The sequence below is a fragment of the Sparus aurata genome, chromosome 18 (assembly GCF_900880675.1).
Source record: "Sparus aurata chromosome 18, fSpaAur1.1, whole genome shotgun sequence".
NCBI lineage: Eukaryota > Metazoa > Chordata > Actinopteri > Spariformes > Sparidae > Sparus > Sparus aurata.
Window position 1 is genome coordinate 21,569,748 of NC_044204.1, and position 27,590 is coordinate 21,597,337.

At 42.8% G+C, this 27,590-nt stretch overlaps 3 protein-coding genes across 4 annotated transcripts; 1 reads left to right on the forward strand and 2 right to left on the reverse strand.

Moving 5' to 3' along the window:
* Window positions 1–353: 353 nt before the first annotated feature.
* rab9b (RAB9B, member RAS oncogene family) lies at window positions 354–4,786 on the reverse strand. The gene is made up of 2 exons (XM_030395720.1): window positions 4,694–4,786; window positions 354–3,743 (listed from the first exon to the last, which is right to left on the reverse strand). The coding sequence occupies exon 2, from the start codon at window positions 3,664–3,666 to the stop codon at window positions 3,055–3,057; it is 612 nt and encodes a 203-aa protein (XP_030251580.1). The 5' UTR covers window positions 3,667–3,743; window positions 4,694–4,786; the 3' UTR covers window positions 354–3,054.
* On the forward strand, window positions 4,286–10,755 carry pofut4 (protein O-fucosyltransferase 4). 2 transcript variants are annotated; one of them, XM_030395717.1, is made up of 5 exons: window positions 4,286–4,413; window positions 6,738–7,076; window positions 7,189–7,569; window positions 8,898–9,520; window positions 9,691–10,755. In XM_030395717.1, exons 2-5 carry the CDS (start codon window positions 6,738–6,740, stop codon window positions 9,839–9,841), a joined length of 1,494 nt encoding a protein of 497 aa, XP_030251577.1. In that variant the 5' UTR covers window positions 4,286–4,413; the 3' UTR covers window positions 9,842–10,755. The 2 variants fall into 2 exon arrangements, with proteins under 2 accessions (XP_030251577.1, XP_030251576.1); XM_030395716.1 differs by lacking the exon at window positions 4,286–4,413 and adding an exon at window positions 6,271–6,438.
* On the reverse strand, window positions 10,647–26,092 carry znf185 (zinc finger protein 185 with LIM domain). Its single transcript, XM_030395714.1, has 34 exons — window positions 25,892–26,092; window positions 24,916–24,978; window positions 24,508–24,625; window positions 24,315–24,416; window positions 24,199–24,225; window positions 23,668–23,724; window positions 23,516–23,563; window positions 23,350–23,421; window positions 23,181–23,261; window positions 23,016–23,060; window positions 22,790–22,903; window positions 21,464–22,705; window positions 20,876–20,941; window positions 20,680–20,751; window positions 20,345–20,419; window positions 20,043–20,120; window positions 19,783–19,863; window positions 19,362–19,421; window positions 19,163–19,216; window positions 18,852–18,911; window positions 18,217–18,267; window positions 18,065–18,109; window positions 17,394–17,444; window positions 16,736–16,801; window positions 16,533–16,604; window positions 16,343–16,405; window positions 15,958–16,065; window positions 15,647–15,694; window positions 15,314–15,349; window positions 14,089–14,160; window positions 13,923–13,997; window positions 13,736–13,798; window positions 12,467–12,572; window positions 10,647–11,215 (listed from the first exon to the last, which is right to left on the reverse strand). The coding sequence occupies exons 2-34, from the start codon at window positions 24,923–24,925 to the stop codon at window positions 11,114–11,116; spliced, it is 3,420 nt and encodes a 1,139-aa protein (XP_030251574.1). The 5' UTR covers window positions 24,926–24,978; window positions 25,892–26,092; the 3' UTR covers window positions 10,647–11,113.
* Window positions 26,093–27,590: the final 1,498 nt, after the last annotated feature.

Genomic DNA, 27,590 nt, shown 5'->3' on the forward strand with positions numbered 1-27,590 from the left:
TCTCGGGTTCCCACACATACTTGGTCATTCAAAGACGTTCAAGGTCTTGTGTGATGAAATTCAAACAAGGTGTGTTTTGGGGTAAAAATACAAGACCTGTTTCACTCATGATCCTGCTGAGAAATAGTAATGCTTCATTCTAACCCTGAAAAAAAAAAACTCCCAGCACCCCCGGATGGTGAAAATGGCTGCAGCAAGGTGGAGAGCTGAAGTATGCTGATTAATTTGAGTGACCTATTTTTGGTTTTAAAAATAGTTTTTGTTTTCAAACTTTAAAGCCAGTTTTAAAGCCCCCCACACACACTCATGTATTTTCAAGGCATGAGCACAGAAACCACAGACAAGGGAAAGCCTCCATTTGGTATGTTGCATGTTTTATTTGTAGCCAAGCACTGGAGCGTATACAACACTTTGCCAGCATGTTGGCACACTCAGTCTTATCCTCCGTAGTGCAAAAAGAGGAATAAGGGAAGATGTCCATTAGATCAACGCATAATTTAGATGAACAGTCTGACTTACACACAGCTTTAATCACACTCATGGGTCGAGCACTGAGGGTGAAACAGACGTTCAGTGTCATTTAGTACATTATTATAAAATGAATGCCCTTTGCAATTTACATAAGCCATTAATATGGACAGCCCAAAGAAATTTGTTCTTACATTCATAAATATTACAGCAACAAAAAAAAAAAAAAAAAAAAAAAAAAAAAAACATACTGACATTAGACTGCATTGACATAAGACGGCATCATGAGAACGACATACTGCACTGTAAGGTTATGCTACCAGCGTATAAGTACCCACCGATTTCCAGGTAAAACCCTGTCATAGGCTACATTATCTGAACAGGTTAAAAACTGAAAAGGTACCATAAAGAGACAAAATACTCTGTTTAAAGCAGAAAATATTAACATGACACGTGATAAGCTAACAGCCCTCATTTTTTGCTTTGACTTAATGTAGGCTACTGGCTTGATTTTGTTAAAATGCCCCACTCAGTTCACAGTTAATAATGCTTCTCTCTTATGTTGGCAGTACCAACACTCGACACACCGTATTTAAACTTTTCTTCATATGAACAAGCTACTTGTTATAAGCCTACATCAAACCAAAGATCTGTGTAATAAGTAAATGTAACTGTACCTGATTAGATCCGGTTTACTTTCACAGTTTACCATTAGTCTGCACGCACACTGAAATATGATGCAATGTTTTTGACTCAAACGGCAAATAATGTAATCACTGGCTGGCTGAGAGAACACACAAGACAATCAACAGAAGGGAGGGATGAGAACACAGATTTTGTGCATTGAGGAGATGAAAACACTGATCTTATTTACGCAACAGTTATGTTTGTTTGAGAAGACATACGAGTATAAAATAATATTCCAGCAGCAATCAAAATACTGGTGAGACTAAATTTAGAGCATGTTGAACTCAGTTTGACGCATTGTCAGGCATTTTATTTACTCGAACATTGCAGGTGAACAGCAATGCCCTCTGGCTGAGACCAGGAAAACCAAAAGGATTAATTCAGATGTGTGTAAATCTCTGTTAACACTGAAATAAAAGTAAAGTACCATCCAGCTGAAAACAAGTAAACATCATTAAGTTATTAGAATACTCGGCTGTAGGTTTTACTCAATACTGTATGAATGGGGTGCCGCACAATGCACACATTACTGTTCTGAATAGCTTTATCCTTCTGCTCAGACTATTTTATATTCAGATGAGACCTAGACTGACCTGACTGACAGCACAAGGAGTATGAAATGTATCAGTAAAGCACAGGAGACCTCCAGAAGAGGCAAAGCTGAAAGACTGGAATGTAAAGGCCTGCCACCCATTCAACAAGGCAGACACAGGATTAAAAACATGCCATGATTATGACATTAATGTTGATTCTTATAATCGTAAACCTCCCCACTAATACATCAGGAAAACCGACTTTAATCAGCCCTTGCTCAAACACAGAAGATTTATGTATAATATCACACAATGTCTATTAAATATAACAGAAGATGAACATGGGCTTCACAGAAAAATAAACAGCAGTGTATCAACCGTAGCAAAAGCAGCATTATCTTTGAACTTTGAAAGAACACTGAACCTCACTTAATAAACAGGCCCATGTACACAAATCAGGGGAAATAAAAAGTTATCTGATAATGCCTGACTCGTACACCTGACACCTCCAGCTACATAGCAGAGCAGTGGTAAAAGAAATAATAGTCAAATGAATAAAAGCACCACAATAGCTCGTACCCAACGTTTACAGTCAGAGCTGCAAAACTGAAGCTCTGAATTCCCTTACAAGACAAACAATGTCATCTTCCTTTTGAGAGCAGCAATCACTTCACTTCCTCATTCCACATTATTCTACGATAAGTCATCAAAATACAGTTGTGTGTTCCCAAGAACAATATCTACCTGGATAGGGAACACTGTCACTCATATCATCTTTGTCCAGGAAATACATGAGCTCTCCACTTCTGCTTAACGATCTGATAACAAGAAACATGAGATGATGTTCTCAATTTCCATCTAAAACCCGTGATAAATCAGCTTGTGGACAAACTGTAAAGGACTTGCAAGACCAACTATGTGTTGCTGTGCCAGAGGCTGAGTGTGCTCTTGAAGAGAAGATTCTCTCGTCCACTGTATTAACTAAAACTTGAATTATTTAAATTTAAAAAAATTCTGTGAAAGCACTAGTTGATACAACTCCCGCATAGGCAGACAAAGCAGAAGCTGGGTAACAATGTTTTTGTGCAACACCACTGAAAGCAGACAGCGTACAAAGGATGAGTGTGCCTGTTACAGTGTTCCTGTACCTTGAGCAATAATTCAACATCTAGATACCAGCTGAATCCTTGACACAGCCCTCCTCAGAGCAGCTGTATCTTATCCACACTATCTCTAGGGGGGTACTGAATTCAGTACCTTGTACCTACAGTTGTGTACCATAAATAATATCTAACCGGCTCTCATAACTGCCATTGGCAAGTTTCGGCCAGAGAGATTAAGACAAGGTGGATTCACACCTTACCAATCAGCAGCAAGACCCACGTGAGGTTTTGCGGTTGCCGTGGAGATCGATAGTACTACTCAGTAGTGCATGGTCAATCTGGTCCTCAGCAGCCAGAACCTCCCTGACAGCTGCCTCGAACGCAGCCGTGACATTAGTGTCATCCTTAGCGCTGGTCTCAAAGTAAGGGCAGCAGCCATTCTCCTCACACCAGGCCCGTGCTTCGCCCTCCCCCACCTCCCTTTGCTCCATGTCAACCTTGTTTCCTAATACCACAAAAGGGAACCGCTCCGGGTCTTTAACATCCGAGTAAAACATGAACTCCTTCTTCCAGCAGCCGAGGTTCTGGAAGCTCTGCAGGTCGTTCACAGCAAATGTGAGCAGGCAGCAGTCCGCCCCTCGGTAGAAGGGCGTGCGCAGGGACTTGAAGCGCTCCTGGCCTGCTGTGTCCCAGATCTGAAGAGTAACCAGGCGCCCGTCCACCTCCAGGTCCCGGTTGAGGAACTCCACACCGATGGTGTGAAAGGACTGGGAGTCGAAGCGGTCAGTGACATAGCGGTTCATTAGGGAGGACTTCCCAACACCACCGTCCCCCAGCAGGATCACCTTCAGCAGTAGGCTCTTCCCGCTCATCATGTTCCCTCCCACCCAGCAGGGCCTCCTCACTGGGTTTCAGCCCTCCACACCAGGTGGCAGGCCAGGGTCTATTTAACCTAAAAAGAGGAAGAAACGCAAAAATAGATACTATGCACTCAAGTAGAAACGCAAATCACCATTGGGCAATAGGAAATGAAATATACTGACTCTCTGAAAACTCTCAGCTCCGAATCCAATCTGTGGGCTTAAGTTTACTGATAATTCAGTGTAGATAACAAGGGGGAAAGAATGCTGCTCTGGTAACTTCAACCTCAAACTAACCTTTCTGACAACACATGAAAGCCATATGACAGATGTGTAATGGTTGACTAGTTTCAGGGACAAGGGGACTGAGGTGAAGGACCCAGATGTTTGCCAAAGGTCTCTGGCTTAAGCGCTGGGCTTATCTTTTACTACATGACACAGTAAAACATACTGATTATAATCTACATCTGCCATAGCACTTTAACTTAGGACATGAACATTATCTTTAAAACAGGCTGCATTTCATGACCTCTATAACAGGTGAATTAAGGAGTCCTGCGCCACAACAACAACAACAGGGGCGAGTCAGGTCGATGAGCTGACTCTGGAAACAACCACTGCACCTGCGCAGACCACAAACATGCACCAGCTTGTTGTCAGCTGTAGCTGGAGGCTAAAATTATCAACACAGTGCTGTCGATGCCTCCTGCGAAACTGTTTATGACGTGCTTCAGAGCAGAAGTTGACTAGGAACCGAAACAGGTAACAGACTTCTACAAACAAAACACACGAATGAATGCATCGGACAACATGACTGCTGTACTGTGCAGCGGCTTAGCAAGCCTCCCAGCCAACTAGCAAGCTAAACTAGCCGGCTAGTGTGAGGCTCTGTTGACATTCCCATCCCGGTAAGGCTAACCGTTAGCATCAGTGCAATAACAGTTTTTAAAGTATCGTAAGCAACGCGAGAACAAATGTCGCAGTCAGGTTATATAGCTGTATTAATCTAATGTATATAAAATAAGCAAGTAATGTCACTCACCCTGTCCCTGGTAGTTTACAATGCGTGGTCTGCCCTGCTCCCCTACATCTGACTGAGAGTGTCGTGACGTGCGCGTCCCCATCCAGGACTGGCACGTGCACAGCGGCCGGTAGATTCCAGGTCTTAAAGCCTGTAGGGTTCATGACTCTGTATATATAATGACAACAGTAAAAAGAAAACCGTATGATTGAAGTTAAGTACATTTCAGGTGAAAGTATTTCACTTGAGAGTTTCTCTTATTTATGCTCCATTATACTTTCACCAAGCTTTTTAATTGCATTGCTTTTATGTGACAGCTGTAGTTATTTGTCAATTTACATTAAAATTGTGCATGCAAAACACATCTTGAACAGGAAATATGATGCATCGTCATAAACTTCCTAACAGTAGCCTATATGAACAATACTATGTAAAGAGTCATTGGGCCTCTTGAAAGGCACCATATAAATGCAAGCTATTGTTGTTGTTATTATTATTATTATTATTATTATTATTATTATTATTATTATGTTGTTGTTTTTGTTGTTGTCACCTTCAAGATTAAAAGTGTGCATGCAAAACACATCTTGAATTTATAAAATATAATTCATTGTTATAAACTCCCTAACAGTAAATGTACTTTTATACTTTGTGATATTCAGGAGATTAGGACCAAGATGTTTCTTATGTATACAGAAAAATGATATATGGTCTAAGCAAAAATTACGAATCTGCTCATAAAGGACAGGTATATTGTAGAACCTTATGTGAAGTATGATTTAAACAAAAGGCAAAGGTCCCTCGGTGCTCAGTTACAGTCAGGACTTTGTTGTATGAGCTAGGTGAAATTGAGAATGAGGTTAATTTCTTGCTTTGTTGTCCTGTCTGTGACAATGTAAGAGTCATAAAAAATGTCTTTTGAAAAACTGGAGGGAACCTTTTTTGTAGCAGTTTTTCTTTGTCAAGCGTGGAAGAGGAGGCAGAATGTTTTGTTCAAGACTGAGTTGCAAAATAATTTACCATTTTGAAATGAAATGTAAAAAACTGTTTGACTGCTTTGACTGTAATGTTTGGTGTCTTGTGAACTCTATGTGACACAAAAGTAAAAATCAGTCAATTAATCATATATGAACAGGGTTGGGAGGGTTTCTTTAAAAATGTATTCCAATACAGTTAATAATGTAGTTAGTAACATAAACCAAGAATCGCAATATTAAAGTAATGTAACTTGATTACTTTCCGTTACTTTTGGATGACCTCACTACCAAACATATGCCAATGTTTATTATTTTAACATAACTTCGTAGAGCAACATTCCCTCACTTGAACGAGAACACAACTTGCATTATTTGATTAAAAATCGAGTAGGAAACACAAATGATGGAGAGACTTGGTCATCTTTATTATTAATTGCAAGCTTCTTACATTTATAGCCTCTTAGTAGTATAGAATATATAGAATATAAAGTATAAGGATTTTTTCTAACCGAATTGAACACTGAGCAAGCATGTGTGCAATTGGCAGTCCGGATCTGTAGGTGGCGATGTGCAGCTCGGGTTAGTTTGCCACCCGAAGAAGAAGAAAAGAAGTGGGGGGAAAAAAACAGTAGAAGAAGAACCCAGCTGTTTTTATTCCCTCTACTCCGTCGGGCTGTTGTCACACAGCATCCCGTCATCGAAACCAGCTACTAATATTAACTGTATATGTCTTTGGTTTGAAGGATAAAGAAACTCGCTCCTTCATGCGTTCGCTGCTGTGACAGGAAGGTAGGAATCTCTGTAGATGTGTTGTATATTAGTGAACGCTCACAAACCACTGACACGTATGACTGGGGTGCTGCTCAGTTGTTTGTTCAACAAACTTAGTGACAAGGAGAATAAACTGCACCTGTAACTGTTTTGTTTTGGGGTTGTTGTTTTCTTTTTCGTGTTTTGAGGACCTGAACACGGCACGGCTTAATTCGCGGGACAGAGGAATCACGCCTAACTCACATTAAACAGATAAGAAAGTCGAAAATTGTGATTAACTTGTATTTACTTGATTTTGTTGCCTGTGTCTGTTGCAGATGGCAGGTAGGCAAAGGCTTTTGCCCTGTGTATGTCTGGGGCTGTTTGGTGTGCTGGGCTGGGTCTGGGTCTCCTTCGCCTCCTTTCCAGACGACCAACTTGCCCTGGAGGCCCTGGATGCAGTGGACCGAGGAGCCTTTCAGCCACAGAGTGCTCTGTCAGAGATGGAGTTTGCCTCCATCAGCTCGTACAGAGGACCTGGCAACAGGGACTACCGCAGCAACAAAGAGCTGCCCATTATCCTCTGGTGGAGCGGAGGACTGTTCCCACATTTTCCCGGTGACACCGAACGCATAGACTGTGCCACATCCTCCTGCCTGGTCACAAGCAACCGCAAGGTACCAGAGATATATAACCTTGGCTCAGGCTGAGGGGCGATGCATGCATGACATTAATAATGATTATCATCTGAGGTTGTTCTGCCAGTAATCTTGAGTTTGATCTTGAAAGGTCCAGCTGTACAAACGGACAGCATCCATCATCTTTTATGGAACAGACTTCAGGGCGTACGAGGCGCCGCTCCCTCGTCTCCGCCACCAGACGTGGGCACTGTTCCATGAAGAGTCACCCATGAATAACTACTTCCTCTCCCATGGACCAGGGATCAGGCTGTTCAACTACACTGCCACCTTTCGCAGAGAGTCGGACTACCCTCTGACCCTGCAGTGGCTGCCCTCTCTGGACTACTTGCTGACGCCTGTGGCCGTGTCCCTGGAGGAGAAGAACCGGCTGAGGAGGGAGGGCCTGGCTCCTGTGCTCTACATGCAGTCCCACTGCGATGTGCCATCAGACAGAAACAGATATGTCCAGGAGCTCATGAAGTACATTCAGGTATACTGCAGAGATGGTCACTTTTACAAAGGTACACGCTCGATGAGTGTAAACTCCTAGACAGGAATTATTGTACTTGTATTCCTGTACAACTCCAAAACAGTTGGGACCTTGTGGTTCTTCTCATTATCAGTGCTGACTTGGTGTCAAATTTGTAATACGTTTATATTTACAACTATTACCGCCACGTAGTTGTAGGGCTTTTGCACGTCAGTCATTTGCAGTTGACATCCATCCGTCCACACTCGTGTAATATAGTCTAAATAGCAAAGACTTTTGGATTAACTTAATAAATGGTAAATATAGTCCTGTACTGAAATCAGACTATTTTATAAGAGAAGTTCAGAGGACTGATAAAGAGCTTGTCACATGGTGCAATGACAATCCCCTGAAGCTTAGTATCAGTGAAACGTTTGTCCCACATTTGAAGAAATTCCCTCCAGGCATTCCTGAGAGATGGCGTTCATGAGAATGGGACATATGTGAGGCCATGGTGACCTTTGACCACCAATTTCTAATCAGGTCATCCTTGAGTCTAAGTGGTCGTTTGTCCCAAATTTGAAAAAGAAGAAATGAAATTGCCTCCGGCCATTTCGGAAATTTGGCATTCACGGGAATGGGATAGACGGATGTGAGGTCGCTGTGACCTAATCTAATCAATCTAGGCATAAAGCACAATGAAGTTTATCAGTTTGATATAGATTGAAAAGGATTTGTAAATCGTTGCATTCTGTTTACATTTTTAAAAAGGAGTGTGTTTTGAAGATATTGTGTAGATGCATCATAACCATGTCTAAGATAGTAGTTATTCCTCTTTTCATTTTTTTTTTTTTTTAAAGGAAAAGTACTCAGTTGTGATTTGTGGGCGTATTTATTTCAGTACCATCCTCCATGTGTTCTCAGTTATAACATTCTCTTTTAATCGTGTTGTTTTTACTCCACTCCTGTTCTGCTCAAATGTCAGGACACGTTTCTGCTTGGTGCTGAGCACAACTTTCAGTCATCTTCTCCAATATAACCTTTCTTCACAATGAGTATCCATTAGCTCACATGCACTAAAAATCTCTAGTTTAGGGTCCTTCCTCATTTCTGCACAGGTTAGTAAGTCAAAATCATTCAACGTCACGCAGTAGCACCTCTGTACATGTTTTGTAAATACAGCCCTCGGTGTGATGTCTGTGAGTTCAATTAGAAACATCCGATCATGGCGTGATGAAAAATGTGGACCATTATAAGTGTGCCATTGTCACATTAATAATCTGCTCCCAAATGTTTCCTAAGTGTGCCTTCACTTTCTCCTTTGTCACACATTATTTTTCCCTCTGTAGGTCGACTCCTACGGGAAATGCCTGAACAACAAACCTCTGCCCGAACATCTGGAGGACACGGCCACGGCAACCGGCGAAGATCACGCCTTTATGAATTTTGTCGCACGCTACAAGTTCCACCTTGCTCTTGAGAACGGCGTGTGTCCGGATTACATGACGGAGAAGCTGTGGCGGCCCCTCCACCAGGGCTCTGTGCCCGTCTACCGGGGCTCCTCCGTGGTGGCAGACTGGATGCCCAACGACCACTCCGCCATCGTCATCGATAACTTCCCCTCGCCGAAAGCTCTCGCTGAGTTCCTCAAACGTCTCGATGAGAGCGATGAGGAGTACTTGAAATATTTAGAGTTCAAGAACCCTAGACGGATTACCAACACTCGTCTGCTGGAGGCTCTAGAGACCCGCGAGTGGGGGGTAAATGACATGAGTAAACCCAACTACCTGAATGGATTTGAATGTTACGTGTGTGACCAGGAGAATGCACGGCTGGCGGCAGAGAAAGCATATAGGAAATCCCCGAAGAAGAACCGACCTCCTCGGCCTAAAATGGCTAACAACTCTCACATGGGGTGCCCTCTGCCTAGCCCGGGGTATGGCGATGTCAAAGACCTACCTGAAGACGATGGGTGAGTTGGTCTTGAGTTATTCACTGTGCCAGGTGTAAAAAATCCTTCCACTTTTTTGTATTTTAATGTGTATAACAATGTCCCGAGGGGAGGAGAAATCCGGCCATTTTAATGGTCTAATTAAAACATCCTCAGTGATGAGCCTAATCTGTTTGTATATCTGTCCGCAGATGGTTGCAAATATGGCCTCAGGATTACTGGCAGAGCCTGGACCAAGCAGAGGGGCTGGAGTCTCTGATAAGACATAACGAGTCAGACCCTTCGCTGCTGTGGAAGCACATCCAAAACATCGCTGTGAGCAGAGCCAGAGGAAAACACTGACACAGGCCTTCAAACAGACAGAGAATGGAGCACATCCAGGATCACAGGGGTGTCCCGCATTATGAATCCCTTCTGTCTAAATCGGGGGAAGAAGCAGAAATGACTCATATTTTTGCACCTGAGCCAAAATCTCTTTCCCTTTTTTATATGAGTAGTTAGATTACACTAAACTGCATTCAGCCAACATGATACTTTTGTCCTTTATCCCAAGTTCAGTAATGGGAAAATAATGCTTTAAAGTGCTATATGCTAATATTTTCAAGTGGTTTTATCACTATAACTGAGGTGCCCTCACTCCGCCTTGCATTGTTAACATTAACTGCATGCGGTGCAGTTGTTCCACAGAGGCACATTCTCATGGGAGGCGGATTTTCATTGGACTGGGGTAGAGCCAAAGACTTGTCCTCTGTGTACCGAGGGACCTCTGCCTAACTGTGTGTGAAGACCATCAAGGCAGCGGCAAATGAACTGCATTAGCTCCTTTACTGATACTCAGCGGGTAGCTGATGGTTATTACCTACAGTCACATTTATGTACACAGATTTTTTTTTTTTTTAAGCGACTATGCAAGGAAAATATTATTTCACCGAGAAGTGGAGAAAGGCAAATCTAAAGTGAAGCACAACTCCCCTGTGGGAGATCAGCACTGCATTTGCGAAGCAGTTCTCAGGAAGAGCTCATCTAATGTGGCAGATACTTTATAACATTGCCCCCAACCCTTTGCTGTTACATGATGTTTATGTGCAATAATGTTTGTGTCATGCTTTCGAGAACAAATTGAATTTGCCTTCGTATCACACCAGTATTATATAAATCATTTTATTTTCTTAACAAAGCATAATACATGTGAACAAACGGTCTTGTATCAAGAGGAGCAAAAGAACATTTTGTAATAAAGGCATTTTCTTGCGTAACTACTGTCGTTATATAGAATATAGTACCCCACTCGCCAGTATGAGTCTGTTCAGGTACTGCACAGACATATCCTTCATAGTTTACAGAGGCAGAGACAGCTTTCACCCCCAGGAGGAAAGAAACAGAACAAGGTTGCGCGACATGTTTGAGAAATTAAAAACTTATCCTAACGTAAGAATCAAGTAAACATGATATCGTTCATTGTAACATGGCTCTTTGATCACCCGAAACCACATCATTGCTGAGGTCAAACTGAACATAGTCCAAACTCTGTGAAAAGGCCAGTTCTCACTTTATATGCAAATGAACCTGAAGGGAAGAGGACGGGGATAAGAGGCCACTGAAGAGCTTCAATAATCACTCGAAGGCTCTGGAGTAGCAGCTCTCACAGTTGACTTCCCCACCGTGTAGGAACATGCTGTCCAGAAGGTCTCCCATTGGCTTCCTGCAAACGCCACACTGGAAACATTGTGAGAATGTAATTAAGCGAAAACACAGTTAAGAGCTGTATTTTTATCCTTGAAATGGTCTCATACGAATTCATTGCTCCAGAATGCACAGAACACAAAGCTGTTGTAGCTTTGAAAACACAATTAGGTGGTTAAAAGCTTTGATTCGTGGTCTGGAAATTTGCATTAGCTAAGTATAATTTGAATTTAAAAACTGATTTACAAATCCAAACAAACAGACCTATAATTAAAGGGTAACTCCACCAGTTTTCCACATTATAGTGTATTTACAGGTCATGGGGAGTACTATTGTATGTGTGAAAAAGTAGTATAAAGCCTTTTCTGTCTCTGGAGGAAGCTGCATGTAATCTGATAAATTGCCTCCAGTGATGCTACCCAGTGGCTAGGTTGAACTGTGGGTAATGTAGGCAGCAGGGTTTGAACAGCAGTCCACTGGTGGACTCTATGGACTGTTTGAAAAAATGACCAAAATCATTGCAGCAGAACCAGAGATACTGCCTTTATTTTATTCCACACATTCTTTTCCCTTTCAAAACCTGGTGCCTACATTATCCACAATGCAACTGAGCCAGCGAGTGACATCACTGGAGGCAATTCATCAAATTACATGCAGGTTTCTCTGGAGCCACAAAAGGCTTGGTAATGGAAAATATGAGTGGGGTTATTATAAAATAATGAATAAATAATTTGACATTTGGAGAAGTACATTTATCAGCTGTTTTGCCAAGAGTTAGAAAAGAGATACCACTCTCATGTCTCATTGAAATATGAGCCTTAAGCCAGCAGCTGGTTAGCTTAGTTTAACTTACAGCTAGTCTGGCTCTCTCCAAAGATGTCTAGTATCATCTCTGAAGCTCCTTTGTTTAATGTGTATAAAAACACAAAGTGTGAACGTGCCATGTTGGGGTTTAAGGATTCTTTAGCTGTTACAGAGCCAGGCTGGCTCATTCCCTCTGTTTCCAGTCTTTATGCTGAGTCAAACTATGACAAGGTGATGGCATACTTACTACACACACAGGCGAGTGTAATCAATCTTCTCATCTAAGTCTTGGCACACAAAAAAACCCCAAAAAAAAAACATATTTACCAAAATGTCAAACAAGATTTTAAATGGGAACAAAAGCTCATTCTCTCCAGGTCAGTCGCTTCAAGGACATGTTGATATATCCAACAATTTATAGTCCAATAAGTGCCAAATTGTATCCTCAGCAGAACTGTGTCGAGCAAACAGACGAATTACCTTGAAGCATTCAGGGTGGCAGTTGATATTGAGGTGCTCGATGGTGATCTTGGCATCGTTGCCCATCAGCCGTCCACAGTATGTACAGTTGGATGACGGCGAGCCACTAGGGAGACACATTGGGACATGTAAGTGTTGGCCACGGACTGGAGCAGCGTTCAGACAACTGCTGCTTTGTCTAGTAAAATAACCCGTGACCCTTCCTGTTCTGTGCGAGGGAACTTAATAAGTGTAAATAATCCTTTGATGTCCCCGCTTAGCCTCCTAATGAGCAGGCTTGGTGGAATTTCTGCCCTGCTGCTTACACATATCCAGTTTCGTCGGAACTGAAGATAACAAGGCTGGAGGAGAAAGTGTGTTGTTACTGGGGAGCAAGTGGAGGGGCTGCTGTACGAGCAGCAGACAGAGGTTGACGTCGAATAATTAGGGGCACTACTGCACAGAAACACAAGAAAAAGAACTGCTTAAATGGAAGCATTGCAAGAAATTATAAATTATAAATACGCCCACTAAATTCAACAAATAGTAGCAGCGTTTCATCACAGTAATTCTTTTTCTATCTATCTATCCATGACTGTAGCTGCTGTTAGCTTGCGAGCTCAGTTAGCCGCGCACCTAGCCGGACAACCAGGGTTAGTGTTGGCGTTTACAAACGCTAGCACAGGAGCTTTGGACCACCAGGAGAAAGAGGTTTTCAGGCCTGGGAAAGGCTGGTTAACATGTAATACATAGATGTCTTTATTGCAGCCACAAAACTATTATTTCTTCACATTCTGTCGATCATTTTTGTTGATTTTTTTTTGTTAGTTTTTAGCTAGAATTAAAGTAAACTTTCTGTTTTCTGCAACTTTCTGCTTGCAGGTGCCCCTTTTATTTACAGTCCACCACTGGTAAATTGTGTATGAACTATGGAAATTGTAGTTAACAATAATAATAATAATAATAATAATAATAATAGTAATAATAGTAATACATCTTTTATTTATAAGGGCTTTCTTAAACACACAGCTTCACATATAGGATAAATTGTAGCACTTTATAAATGAGTGTTCTCAAAAGTTTTAGAAGAGCTGCATGAGTACATTTTCTTTTTTTTTTCATTTGAGTCCTTAAAGGGTTTGAATGCGTTAGTCAAAGTGTACGCATTGAAAGTAGCTGAAACGTCATTGAAAGAAACAGATAAAGACATGATGATGACAGCAGCTGAAGTGTCAGCGGAGAAACAACTCAGATTTTGTTTAGTACAGGTTTAGTGAATTCTGTTATTACCTGGAGTAACTAGAGGGGCTGCCATAAGAGTAACTGGTGGAGCTCGGTGTCAAATAATCTAGCCTGAAAAATGACAAAATAAACAATGAAATGAAAAAATGAAAAATAAAAACAGTAAGTGATTCATATTCAATAATAAATCAAAAATAATTGTTATTTGATTGTATCAATAACATAGTGCTCCTACCCATCATTTGTGTCTCTGGCATTAAGCAAGGAAAGCTCTGTTGCGTTGACGTATTCCTTCACATACACAAACCCCCTTGAGTCAGAGGTAGATGAAAAGAGGGTGTTAATACGCATGGTTACATATCAGCTGTCGTTTTAATTTACATGTTTGTAAAATCCCTCACTTCTTGGCCTCAGGTTCTGGTGTCTCAACACGACGGTCATCTTCTGTCACGGTCCTGGAATAGGGTTCATAACTGGAGACAGAGTTCAGCAGCATTAGTTTCATCTTTCACTCACAGACAACAGCAGCGGCACTCGGTTATACAGAAGGACTCTGCATCTGTCAAATGTAACTCAGGAGGTAATTATTTTCTGCCATCACTTGTTAATGGCGTGCTGTTTAACGGGCTGTGATTTGACAAAAGGACATTTCCAATACACATTAATCTGACATCTGGAGACTGATAATTAGAGGGAAGGAAACAAGGGCAAATTGAAAGACAACGGGAGAGCAGATCCTGTCATCTAGTTCTGAAACAGAGTTTAGTCTTTCTGTATCATACAGGAGTTGCAGGTAACTTTAGATTCAGACTGCGGTATTGAGCGGATAGAGCTGTGTTCCAACAGGTTTTGGCATAAAAATCTTGCCCTCCAGCTAAGACATCTTTGTTACAAACACAGAGAAGAAAGCAGGCACGGCGGGTTGAAGTGCAAAACAAGCCCAGGAAACCTAAATATTAAAAGTTTCAGCACAAACAGAAGCCCCTCTCTCCCACAGAAAACACTGCTCCTGAAAAGCCTCGTCAGTAGTCCCGCCTTTAATTAATAATTCAAACCCGTGAATTTGTGACATCACACTGTGTCACCATGTCATACATTTTAATACTTTATACTTAGTGGCTAGTTTGGCACATGAGAATTGATTTAGCACAGCTGCTCTGTTGTTGTTAGCAGTGGCAGCTCGGGCATGTGTGAGTTGACCAATCAGAGCACACTGGGTTTTCATGAGGGGGGGCTTAAAGAGACAGGAGTGTTTCAGGGAGAGGGGGAATACAGAGCTGCAACAGTGGACAGCATGAGAATTTATTTTTATTTTTTATTCTTTTTTAGCACTAAAGCATGTAAACCTAATGTAGTACTAACCCCAAAATAAAATTATGAACCTGAAAATGAGCAGAATATGTCTCCTTTAAATTAAACAATTTTTCTTCTCATTGAAAAACAGGTTCATTTCATTTCTTTGCAGTGGTTCAGTGTTCTTACAGTCATATAAGAGACAAAGCTCCAGTTTTAAAGCGAGTGTCTTTCCAATATCAAAAAATCAACAGACCAAACAGTAGAAAATAACACTCTGGAGAAAGTATTCTTGCATTATGCTGTCTGACGTTAACAAGATCATAAACTTACCGATCCATAGCAGGCTCTGGCTCACTGTGACTCTCCCTGGAAAGTGAAGAAAGCCGTGTTAGACTTTTACTGTAGGCTGCAGCAGTCAATAACCTGGACGGTTTCCAGTGAGCAAGAATTCTGTGTTTTTTTACAAGTATATGAAGCTGATCTTTCTGACTCACAGCTCCAGGGGGATGGGTGGAGGTGTAGGGGTTTATTGACCGGGTGTGGTCTACTTTCTATTGTGCAAACATCACCTACATTCCTCCCTCACACTCTCAATTCCTTCTAATCTCCCCAGTTTTTGATCAAGAGATGTAGGCTTAAAGAGTTCTAAATGTTTTTACCAACCTGGTTCGGGTGTAGCTTGGGAACGTCTGTGTCTGTGTATCCTCCGGGCTGAAAAACAGAGGACGTCCCTGCATTACAATAAGTCTGGCAGCACAGGTGAAGAAGTGACAGCATTAAAGTGAAAAGAACATGTTTAGAGGGGGCTCATTATTCTCAGCCATGACGAAGCTTCAACTTGTATTTCTGGCTTGCTTTCAATTAAATGGTTGACAGGCGCTGAATTTTAAGGTGCTATAATCACATCCTGCTAGAATTGTGAAAAATAAAGTGGTTTAATATGCATTTAATGAGCCCAGACACAGTCGAGGTACCTCTCCTCCTGCTGCTGCTCCTCCTCCTCCTCCTCCTCCTCCTCCGTAGGGATAGTATAGACGGTGGGAGATGTCCACCTGTCCCATGGGGAGTCGTTCTCCTTGGACCTTGAGCACAAACAAAAGACATGTCATTGTTGCATGAAAGGATGACAAACACACACTGTGTTAAAAAAAGACGCTGGACGGGGATCTGCGGTTGTGAGGAAAGGTTGTGACGAATACATATCTGACCTATTTCTATCAGCACCAGTGCACAATGTTTCTGGCTCAATGAGTAGATGCTGCAAAGGCCTAGTTCCTCCGCCGTAGTGAAAGGGAAGGAGGTTATGGGAATAAAAGGAGCAGGTACGCACGCGGAGCTTGAAATAAAGGGATGACTTACTTTCTCTCAAACTTGACCACCATGTTTTGATCTTCAGCCTGGCCTTCTGGTTCAGCATCTCGGCTGAAAGGGGACATACATTGAAAGGCTCTTAGCACGTAATGGACATGGCTCGGCGCGTGTAGATGAATGAAACACAGTTGTGGAGGGGGGTGTGGAAGCATAAGAGTGAATCAAAGTGTGTCATCACCTCTCTACGGCGTTACTCTGCTCAGGTGTGCTTGTATCCCATGTGCGTGCCCATGGCCGCAGAGTGCTGAGGCTGGACAGCCAGAGTGGAGAGAGACGGTGGAGAAATTACAACAGATCAGGCATATCAGACAATGTGAGCACTTTCCACCTCCCGCTCATAGTTACATAACACAATTATGCACTAGAGACTCTGTTTAATACCTTGTGGCGTCAGTGTCGATGGGGATGATGTTGTCTGCAAGGGAGTCCAACGCATTACTGCCCGTGCTGTCAAACAAAGGCACACGTAAAAAGGGGGAAAAACATTTTTTTAAAAAACATTAGAATTGAAGAAGAACAGGGTGGCCCCAGTTTGAGTGCGTGTTGTACCAGTCAGCTCTCTTTTCCCTCATTTCCTGTCATCGATCTAATAAGGGCATAAAAATACCCCCCACAAAACTACAGGTGCACATAGGAAACGTGGCACAGTTACACTTAAAGGTGCACTGTGTGACTTTTTCAGCCCGTCCTCATCAGAAAAACGACAGAGGTCGACTATGAAAGCGGCTGATGTTGCTCTAATGTTAACAAGTACAACTGCATGCATCTGAAGCTGTTGTTAGTTCTTGCAAAATGCTTTTCCACATATCAAGAGCTCTTCAAAGTATTTTCAGCTTTTCTGCATTTTATATCCTCGTGACTTGAATATATTTTGGGTTTAGCGACTACAAAAACAGTTTGAAGACTTTTTCTGACATTTAACAGACTAAACGATCAAAACGTAATTAATAAATGTTCATAGGGAAAGTAACTGGTGCGGCCCGACTTCAGTAAATAGTTAACTTTACCCGAGATAATTAATTGGATGAAGACAACTTACTCAGTTTTTGGTTCTTGGTAGTCTTTGCTCTCCGTGGAAGGAGGTGACACACTGAGGAGAAAAAAAGTTCATCAATAAAAAGACGTAGTCACAGGACCCAGTGTGTCTGATTATGAAGAATAATGATTGCAATAACCAGTGATGGAATGTAAATTACATAAGTAATAGTTCAGATACATTTACTGAAGTACTGCACTTAAGCATAACTTTGAGGTACTTGTACTTTACTAGATCATTTTCCGCAACATTTATATGATGATTTTAGTGAATAATTACTTTGCAGATTACCTTCAACATCAGAGCATTTAAAAAAATAATAATAAATTCTTGGTAATTGGGTGAAAAAAACAAAACAGATTGCAATAATCAGAATAATGCTTATTATTGGACCTAATATCTGACAGTCGACCAGTAGCATAGTATATACATACATGTAAATACATGTATAATTTTACCTTTACTTGTGCTTTTGTTACTTACGTACAATTTAATATCTGATACTTTAAGTAGTATTAGCATGAATATTACAGACTTTTTACAACACTGGGAATAACAGACAAGGTGAAGCCGCTGTAGTAACTATGATCATATGCAGTAACATGACAGTATCTGTGCTACAAACAGAAGTAAAGAGATAGGAAAAAGGGGCATTTGCATTATCATTCCCGTACCTGTTGATGGAAATATCAGAGACGGGCTGGAGCAGGTCAGAGGAGCTGCAATAGAGAAAAGTGGCTCATAATCAGAAGCTGCTGCATTATGCATGCAGAGATGCTATCTGGCTGGCTGGAAAACAGTCACAGCTCCAAACCAATATGATTACCTGTTAGGGGATGTGGTCCCTATCGGATATGGATCAAACGGATCAGCCGAGCTGAAAAACAATTTCACACTGATTTCACTCTCAATTGTCAGCACGGCCCATCTTGTGTCGGAGGAATTCTGATCACATTGACTCATAATGGAAAGATTTAATGCAGTTTGAATGGTAAACAGAAACACAGAAGAACCCGGGGCCAAACTCAATCAAAACCAGAATCTGGATGTCTTTGACAAATGGAAACACTATTCCGCTGCCAAATGGGAAAAATCAGTGTGTTTCAGGTTTTCTTCACCTAAAATGAACCCAAAAATCAAGTCTGTACAAAGTACTTATACTAAACAGATCATTACAAGATAAACGCTCTTCTTCCTCCTGCTTCGGATCTGCTCATGGAATGTGTGTAAAAAGTGTGAAGTGTGTTATGTGTCTTCTACAGTTGTTTTGAAAATCACACAGAGAATTAGCTAAATAAACCAAACCAAAACCTCTTGTTGTCAATCACACTTAACCAAATTGGTTTTATTTACCTGTAATGAGAATCTATTTACTAAGCATCAGTGGAGTAAACACATCCACAACACACATATTGCATACGCTTTAACACAGACATCTGAAAAGCAATGTGAATAAAATACCTTGACTCAGGCACTGTGGTTGTTACACGTGGGCTGCTGGGATCGGCCCTGTCCTCCTCGCTGCGAGAAGTAAGGAGGGTGGTACGGATGAATGGCATGATGGGAAGAGGAAAGAGGCCAAGTAAAGGTTAGCGTGGTTCTTCTCATACACTATTTACGAACACCGGTCCTTTGGAAAAGCTTGAAACCCACTGAACAATTTAACGAGCATGAAAACCATCTGAATATAGTACAGACACAGACTTTTTCCCGCGTGTGTGTGTGTGTGTGTGTGTGTGTGTGTGTGTGTGTGTGTGTGTGTGTGTGCGTACCTTTTGTCAGTAATGATCACAGTTTTGGTGGGTAGAGTGTCTGTCTCTGTGGGGCTGGTGGGCAGAGAGACGCAGCATAGTTGCAGGCAGACTTAGTATAAATCATTACAAGGCATATCTGAATAGAATGCATTTCTGAGCAGGAACAGCTCTGCGTAGATAGATAATTGTTTAAGAGCAGCCTGTCATCTCCCTCTACCTTTGTGTTTCGTTGGCTGTCTCATCTGTCTGTTCCTCCTCCTCCCGCTGCATGCTGAGGCTGGCGGAGACAAAACAAAGCGGCAATACTAATCAGCACAGAACATTCTCTTCTATTTCCAGTCGTGCTGCAGATAAGACATGGATTTCTGTTTCAAAGTATTACTCAGTCGCTTCAGGAATCTGCGACTTTGTTTCTATCTAACACGGAGCAGGGGGTTAAAATAGAACGCTGGAAGTGGAGGGGGCCCCTGATTTATGGATCAAACTGGAGGCGGGTGGGATTTATTAAAAATCTCACACCTCGGGGATGCTGAGATGCTCGGCCTCCCCTTCATCTGGAGTGATAAGAATTAATGCTAGACGAGGGGAGGGAGGGACTGGGGGAGCAGAGGCCAATCGCACGCCCGTCTCTGTCTCACCTGCGTGCCTCGGTGTTGATTGGAATGACATCATAAGCCAGGAAGTCCAGGGCGCTGCTGGTCTTTGCTGGTTTCGACTCACTGCAGACACAAAAATCAAAGTTTGAAAACTGCATATCCAACTCTGGACAAAGTAAGATAAGGTAATATGCCTTCCGCTTGCTACTGACAAGGGAGGTATTGATTTTCTACTGATGAAAGGATAATTCGACACATAACTCTGTATTTAGGGCTTGGGTGGGAAAGAGCTCTTCCTATACCTGTCTAGTCCGCTGAGCAGATCCTGGCTCCAGCGTCCCGGGCTGGGAGGGGGGGCGGGCTCTGCAGACGCCTCTGGACTGCGGAGGCGGAAGGAAGAGAGGAAGAGGAAGCGGAGAAGGTGATGAACAAAGGGGGGATTTAGGATTCGGAGAGGATTTCAGAACAAGAACAGGCCAATTGAGGTAGAGGAATCAGTGGATCATTAGAGGTACAACAGTGCCACCTTGTGTTTGATACTCAGAGAATTTCTAATGTGGGGATTGCTTAATTTCACAGGCCGTAGGAATTTTTTTTAACAAACCCATTAGTGAGAACCAGGAGATCGTCTGTCATTGGTACACAGTTGCTGAGCTCCGGAGCTGGCTCCTGTTCAGCGCTGCAGAGAGTAAGAGAAAAAAACATATCAGTGCACCTGCTTTGGCACAAACACACTCACGTCTATATTACATTTTCAAGTACCACATTTAATCAAGTCTAATTTGGGACACCCTCTTGTGTAAGGAAGTTTTAGACACCTGAAATTGAGACGGGGGTTATTTTGTGATTACTTTGAAGTGAACACAGTGGCAGTCAGCCATTATCTGTTCTCCTGCCAACCCTGCTATGACATGAACAAGAAAGTTGTTGGTTTTATACCCGCTCTCTGTGGTGCGACCGTCCGCTGAGCCTCCCTTTTCCGCTGCCAGTGCTGGCTCGTCATCCTTAAAGCTGGGGGAGGAAATAAACTCTTATTATCAGATGGTGTGTTGCTGAGGCCGGAGGCGCTAACATGATTATTATTATTTTTTCCATATTGGTTTCTGCTGCTTTCATCTTTGTCTTTTTCCAGTACCTGGGTGAACTCGTGTCGAAAGAAATGAGAGTGTCGGACAAGGCGGTGAATGTGTCAACACTGGAGCTGTTAAAATAGAAGAACAAACATGTGGCATTCCAGGGCAGCTTTCAAATACACATGTGAAAAGAATGAGCGTGAACACCCCGTAGTAATACACACACAAAAACCCCACCTGAAAGCACATTCAAGCTTTGATATCCATTCATTCTACTCTCAACATACTTGGGATGACATTCAATTAATGTTTGGGGCTCATTATCACAATGTTATACTGATACTAATGCATGCATTGGTGGAAGTATTCCTTTACTTATCCTTATCCTTATCCTTTACTTAAGTAAAAGAATACCTGAGTATAGACTTGTACCATAACAAGTAAAAGTCTTGTCAGTTTTGCTCAAGAAAAAGAAAAAAATACCATCAGCAAAATGTATCAATCAAGGTATCAAAAATTGCTCAAAGAAATTATACTTGATGCAGACACCAGGCCCCTGTGAATGTTGCATTTGTTTGGTAACTGCACAATGCACAATGTTTTATATCCAAGTTGGTATTAAGTTTATCTTTCTATGTAGGAAATCCTACCTTGGCTTTGGTTCTGGTTCTGGTTCTTGTTCTGGTTCTGGTTCTGTCTTCACTAAGATCTCTGTTACAGCAGATACGGGGCTAAGAGACACCAGAGCAGGTTGCTCAGCGGCAGGGGACAGCGGGGTAAGAGACACTAGAGCAGGTTGTTCGGTGGCAGGGGACAGCAGGGTAAGAGTCACCGGAGCAGGTTGCTCGGTGGCAGGGGACAGCGGGGTATTTGACACCGGAGCAGGTTGCTCGGTGGCAGGGGACAGCGGGGTAAGAGACACCGGAGCAGGTTGCTCGGTGGCAGGGGACAGCGGGGTAAGAGACACCGGAGCAGGTTGCTCGGTGGCAGGGGACAGCGGGGCAAGAGACACTGGAGCAGGTTGTTCGGTGGCAGGGGACAGCGGGGCAAGAGACACCGGAGCAGGTTGCTCGGTGGCAGGGGACAGTGGGGTAGGAGACACTGGAGCAGGTTGCTTGGTGGCAGGGGACAGCGGGGCAAGAGACATTGGAGCAGGTTGCTCGGTGGCAGGGGACAGCGGGGTAGGAGACACTGGAGCAGGTTGCTCAGTGGCAGGGGACAGTGGGGTAGGAGACACTGGAGCAGGTTGCTTGGTGGCAGGGGACAGCAGGGCAAGAGACATTGGAGCAGGTTGCTCGGTGGCAGGGGACAGTGGGGTAGGTGACACTGGAGCAGGTTGCTCAGTGGCAGGGGACAGTGGGGTAGGAGACACTGGAGCAGGCTGCTCAGTGGCAGGGGACAGCGGGGTAAGAGACACTGGAGCAGGTTGCTCAGTGGGAGGGGACAGCGGGGTAGGAGATAGTGCGGTAAAACACACTAGAGCAGGTTGCTCGGTGGCAGGGGACAGCGGGGTAAGAGACACTGGAGCAGGTGATTCTGGGACAACTGAAGCCAGAGCAGGGGATGTTGGAGTAGGAGACATCGGGGTTGATAACGCTGGGGCAAGGTCAACAAGAGGTTTGTCAACTTGCCCAGAAACGTCTGAGTCCTCGGGTTCTGGCTTTGTACTGACTGTTGGAATACACTCAGTGATGAGTTCAGGAAGAGGAGTGTCCACCTTGGTGCATCCTGGTTTCATGTTTTCAAATGGGTCTTTTTCTGTAACAGGCGCTGGAGAGGGGTCTTCTTTCACAGGTTCTGGGGCAACCTCCTCCTCCTTCTTCTCCTCCACCTTTGGCACCACTGGCTCTTTAACCGCAACATCAGCAGCTGTCTTAACGCTGGCATCGGCTCTGTAAACCACAAAGATAATGAATGAAATTGACTGGACCGGATTAGCTTGTCGACTGAAAATATAAACATTGCTGGAGACTCACATTTTCTGTGGTTCGGCCTGAGGTGAGGAGGAAACCGATGTAACGGGGACAGCGGGCAAAGTGCTGGCAGGTGCTGCAGATGCAGGACTCTCCTCATCGTCAGCAATCTCCACCCTGAGTGTTTGTTGATAGACACGTGTGTTCATGTGAATCAGACAGAGTAATGTTTGATGACATACTTGGACTCACAGGTTTTTCTTACAGAGATATTTGAGGGAGGATTTACCTTTTAGCCACAAATGATGGGGTGTCTGGTTCTTCCACTTTAGCCCTGAGGTGTTTCAAAACACAGCTTTGGTAAGTTTTTGTCATGTCTTTCATGATTTAAGAAGTCCAGAAATGATGTGAATGTTCACATTAGCTTCAAGAGAGAGACACAAGACAAACTTACTCAAACTTCTTAGCAGCAGACAGCACATAAGACCGTTGCTTGACTGCAGATTTCTTCAGAATGCTGCTGGCAGCTTCCTTCCTGCAAAAATGAATCATTATGTTGCTAATGTGATCTCTTTTCAGGGCATGTGAGTTCAGACTGGATGGTGTGTCTCTGAGAGTCTCACCGTTTCTCCTGCTCCTCTGTGCTAAGCTGACCATCCTTGTTCTCTGGAGTGGGCCTCACAGTGTGGGGGGCTCTGAGGAACAGAAGCGCACACATACGTTGCATAAAAATACATTCTCACCCAGTTCTCACCCAGTTAACTGGGAATTTGACTTGTTTATGCTTACATTTTCTTGTAGACCTCAGATGGTTTTTTGGTGTATTGGTTCACTCCACTGTAAAAGGAAGGAACAGATATGGCTTCATTGTGGGAACTGAAGTGGAATAAAGTACATTTCTAGTCACACTATTAACCCTGTTCATTCATCTAAGCTCTTACCTAAATCCATTGTAATTTGAAGTTGGGGCAGGCTTGTCTAGTTTGGTGAAAATGCCTCTGAAAGAAAAACAAAAAGTAAATATTCCTTTTGTTCTTCAAATGTAACCATAGTCATTTTTCAGTGCGCAGACATCCCCACCTCTATGAGAAGCAGTTTAGGCTAAAATCACATACTTCACTTGCAAATACATATATACTGGTACTGAGCATTTACACATACATGCATACTCTCAGTAGTGTATATGCATTTCAGATTGCACAATGTGCGAGTTGAGTATGTATGTATGTATGTATGTATGTATGTATGTATGTATGTATGTATGTATGTATATATGTATGTATGTATGTATATATGTATGTAAGTAATAGTGATGTATCTTTGTAAAAGTGAGTACGTATGTACGTAAGAGGGAGTATGTGTGTATGAAAAAAGTGAGTATATATGCATGTGCAAGAGAAGTATGTATTTCTGGCCTAAACGGCTTCTCATACACTTCTGCTTTTGATTTTGTTTTAAATTAGATGTCTTACCTGATCAGGAATCCTGATGTCGGTGCTCTAAATTGAAAAGAGATACTTGCTATCAGCACAATCATATTACAGAGGGCTCTGTAAATAAGTTTGCGACATTAGAAACCTGCGTTTACCTTTCAGTGTCAGGCTTGGGGGGTGGTGGAGTGGGTTTTGTCGGTGATGTCACCGGACTGGTCGGGGCTCCATTCAGGCGGCTGTTCCTTACTTCTGCTATCCTGTATGGATGCACAGAAACTTGTTTTTTTCTATCCACATGAGCGATTGCTGCGTAATATGGACAGGGGCTTATTTGAACATGTGGGTCACCATGGCTTCTCCTCCTTGGTTTCATCTGTAGGTTCACTGCGCCGCTGCAACCAGCTGCCATCTCCCCTCAGCTTGGTCCGCACTTTGGTGGTTTGGAACACAGCTGCTTTGTCCCCCTCTGAGAGACAAACACGTGCATGTCACACACCCACACACCATCTGATGTATTATACACACTGTAGGCTGCATCATAATGACATCTTAATCAGCGTCTGCTTGATGGCACGCATGAAATTCAATCCCCCTTTGGGCCGACACACAGCACATAATCAACCACTTGTATTCTACATTAAATCAGGGCCACAACAGAAGATCAGAATTGAAAGAGTCATCAGCCTGGCGCAGAGACGCACCCTCTGTACTTACTGGAGGAAACAGGTCATCTCACATTCAGTTCAGATCACTCACCTTTTGACATGGTTATTCAAGAAGCTTCTCTCTCTTCTTCCTTCTGCTGTCTTGACAGGCCACCTGAAAGTATGTAGGAACCACATCGAGACAGGGATGGTGTTAAAAGACAATGTGAAATCTGAGGGAAGTAATTATGACACAGTCAGTTTCAAGATGGTCGTTCCCACGCCATGTTCCCTCACAATAAGGAACATGTGCTCTCTAAGGAATTCCTGTGTCATCCTTTTGACATGCAGAAAATCCTGTCCTACCACTTTCCAAAAAAATTCTCCCATTGCTTAAATATGAATGGACACATACACACACACATATTTATGATCCTTTGTGTTAGAGTACTAATCATACTCGTACAGAAGTGAACAAAGATGGCTTCCAGTCACACATATCCAAATCAGTTGACCCCTTAGTTATTTACGGTCAAAAACCTGCTTCAGAGGCAAACCCACTTCAACAGGGAACTAAACAAAAGGAAAATACTGTTAAAACACCAACGAGTGTTCTCTTATCTAAAAGTAGGCGCAGATGGCTTATGCAAAAACTGCCAAATTCAAGAATGCAAATACAACTCCCAGAACTCCTAGGGCAGTGAATCTACTTCTTCTACAGCACATCGTAACAATAACTCTTAAGGATATTGCCCTCAATACTGGTGACAGAACTAATACGCCGAGGGCTCAGAAAAGCATATTTATCCTTGGTTTAACACATCAGACGATGCAAGATAATGATTGATGAGGAGTGATAGCGTTTAAGGCGAGGAGGGAGCAGGATAGACAACTCTGGCCATAAGCAATCATGACAGGGAAACACCCAGACAAATGAGAGTGCAAACACTGGCAGGTACCAACACTTTCAACAGTTTATGTAGCTTGATTGATCACTTTTACATTCCTCGATTACTAAAGCTCTAAATACAGAATCTCTTCAGATCATGTCATAAATGAGTAACACACCTGCCAGCCAGAGTACATACCTGCTTTTACTTTATATCCACCAGCAACAGCCACCCAGCTCAGTCGAAAGTCAGTGAGAGAGTGTCCTCGTGAGTGTGAGCAGAAGGGAAGTCTTTCTCTGTCTGACAGGTGTCTCAGCACCTGCACTCGAGAACAGGTACGGGTGTGAGCTGTAACAAGCCCTGCGAGTCATGGGAGGTAAATGTGGGGTGGAGTCGTACATGTTTTCTTTTTTTTAATCCATCCTTGTGTGCGTGCGTAATAGAGGTTGCTAAGAACTTATTTTTGTTTACTACAGCACATCCGTGTGTTGTTCGCAGGAATCAAGCAAGCGGGTACCTGTCGCACAGGTGGCTGACAATAAAATCGGAGAGCAAGCGAGGCAAATGGGAAGGAAGAGGGCGAACGACGAGGTGCACAACAGCACGGCATACATAAATGGAGCGACTCGCAGCAACATCTCCTGTGGGAGCGCTGCTCTCATGCTCACTGGGTAGGAAAACCCAGGAAGCACAGACATCATTAAAATGAGATCAAGAACACACACGGCTGATCTGAGCCAACACACAGGAGCAGTGGTATACACATCAATAGAAAGAATAGAAAAAGACAAGCTTGACTTTAAAGACTAAATATATTTAATACTAATTTTATGATGTTTATAACGGTTTTTATCTGCCTTTGGACCTAGAAGTTTTATTTATCCTCAACCTTTATAGTTCAAAGTGTTTGCTCAATGTGAGTGACTGTCTTTATGTTTGTATGAATGAAAGACAAAAAAAAAATGAGAAGTCCATGCTCCAGCAATCGTCCCAACAATTTCTCCAACAAATTGCAACAAAAAGCACCGTCTGAGCGACCGGCCACAGTGTTTGAAAACACAACATGGAGATCAGCTAACTACTGTTTCTGTACAAAAAGTAATCTCACACATGCTGTGCGTACATTGCGAAGGCTTTTCAAATCAGAAAAGGGTGTGAATAGATTTCGCAACATGTCAGGGAGAGAGGGAGGGGCGGGGGAGGAAATTAACAAGTCTGAAAGCCAAAGTTTCACCCTGGTGAGCACATTGGCAAGTGTAAACGCTTGAGTCTATTATCTACCGAGATCCCTCTCCTTCTTTCCCCCAAAACAAGAAACCAGTCGGACGGCCTTGCCCGGTGGCGCTGACTCTAGCAATGAATCATTAGGGTGCTGCTGGCGTAGTATTAAAACGAGAATGTGAAGTATTTGTCACCACACCAAGACGTGTAATGACAAAAATGCTTTACCTAGGGAAGACTGAATCTTTGTATCGGCTAATCATTTATTTTATATACCATGAATACTGACAAATGAGGCACCGCAGTGTCAAGAACTTCAGCAGTTTTACAACTTTTAAGAACTCTGTCATCATCAAAATGACAAATAAAAAGATTGTAAGCCATGATGCATTTCCATTGCCCATCCCATTATTGTATTTGCTGACGTTCCTTGAAGAGTATTCGAGAGGATTACGTAACTGAGAGAAACACATCTCCTCTATTAGCAGACATACTCCAGTATCAGAGTGAAAGTAAAACCCCCGAGTCCGAAAAAACTGGGGACACTATTAAAAATCAATGGAACAGGATGTGATAATAAATATACACTCACATTGGTAAATGAAACAAGCAAGCTGGGACAGGAGCGACAACAGACTGTGAAAGCTGTGGAATGCTCAAATACCGGTCGGAAAAA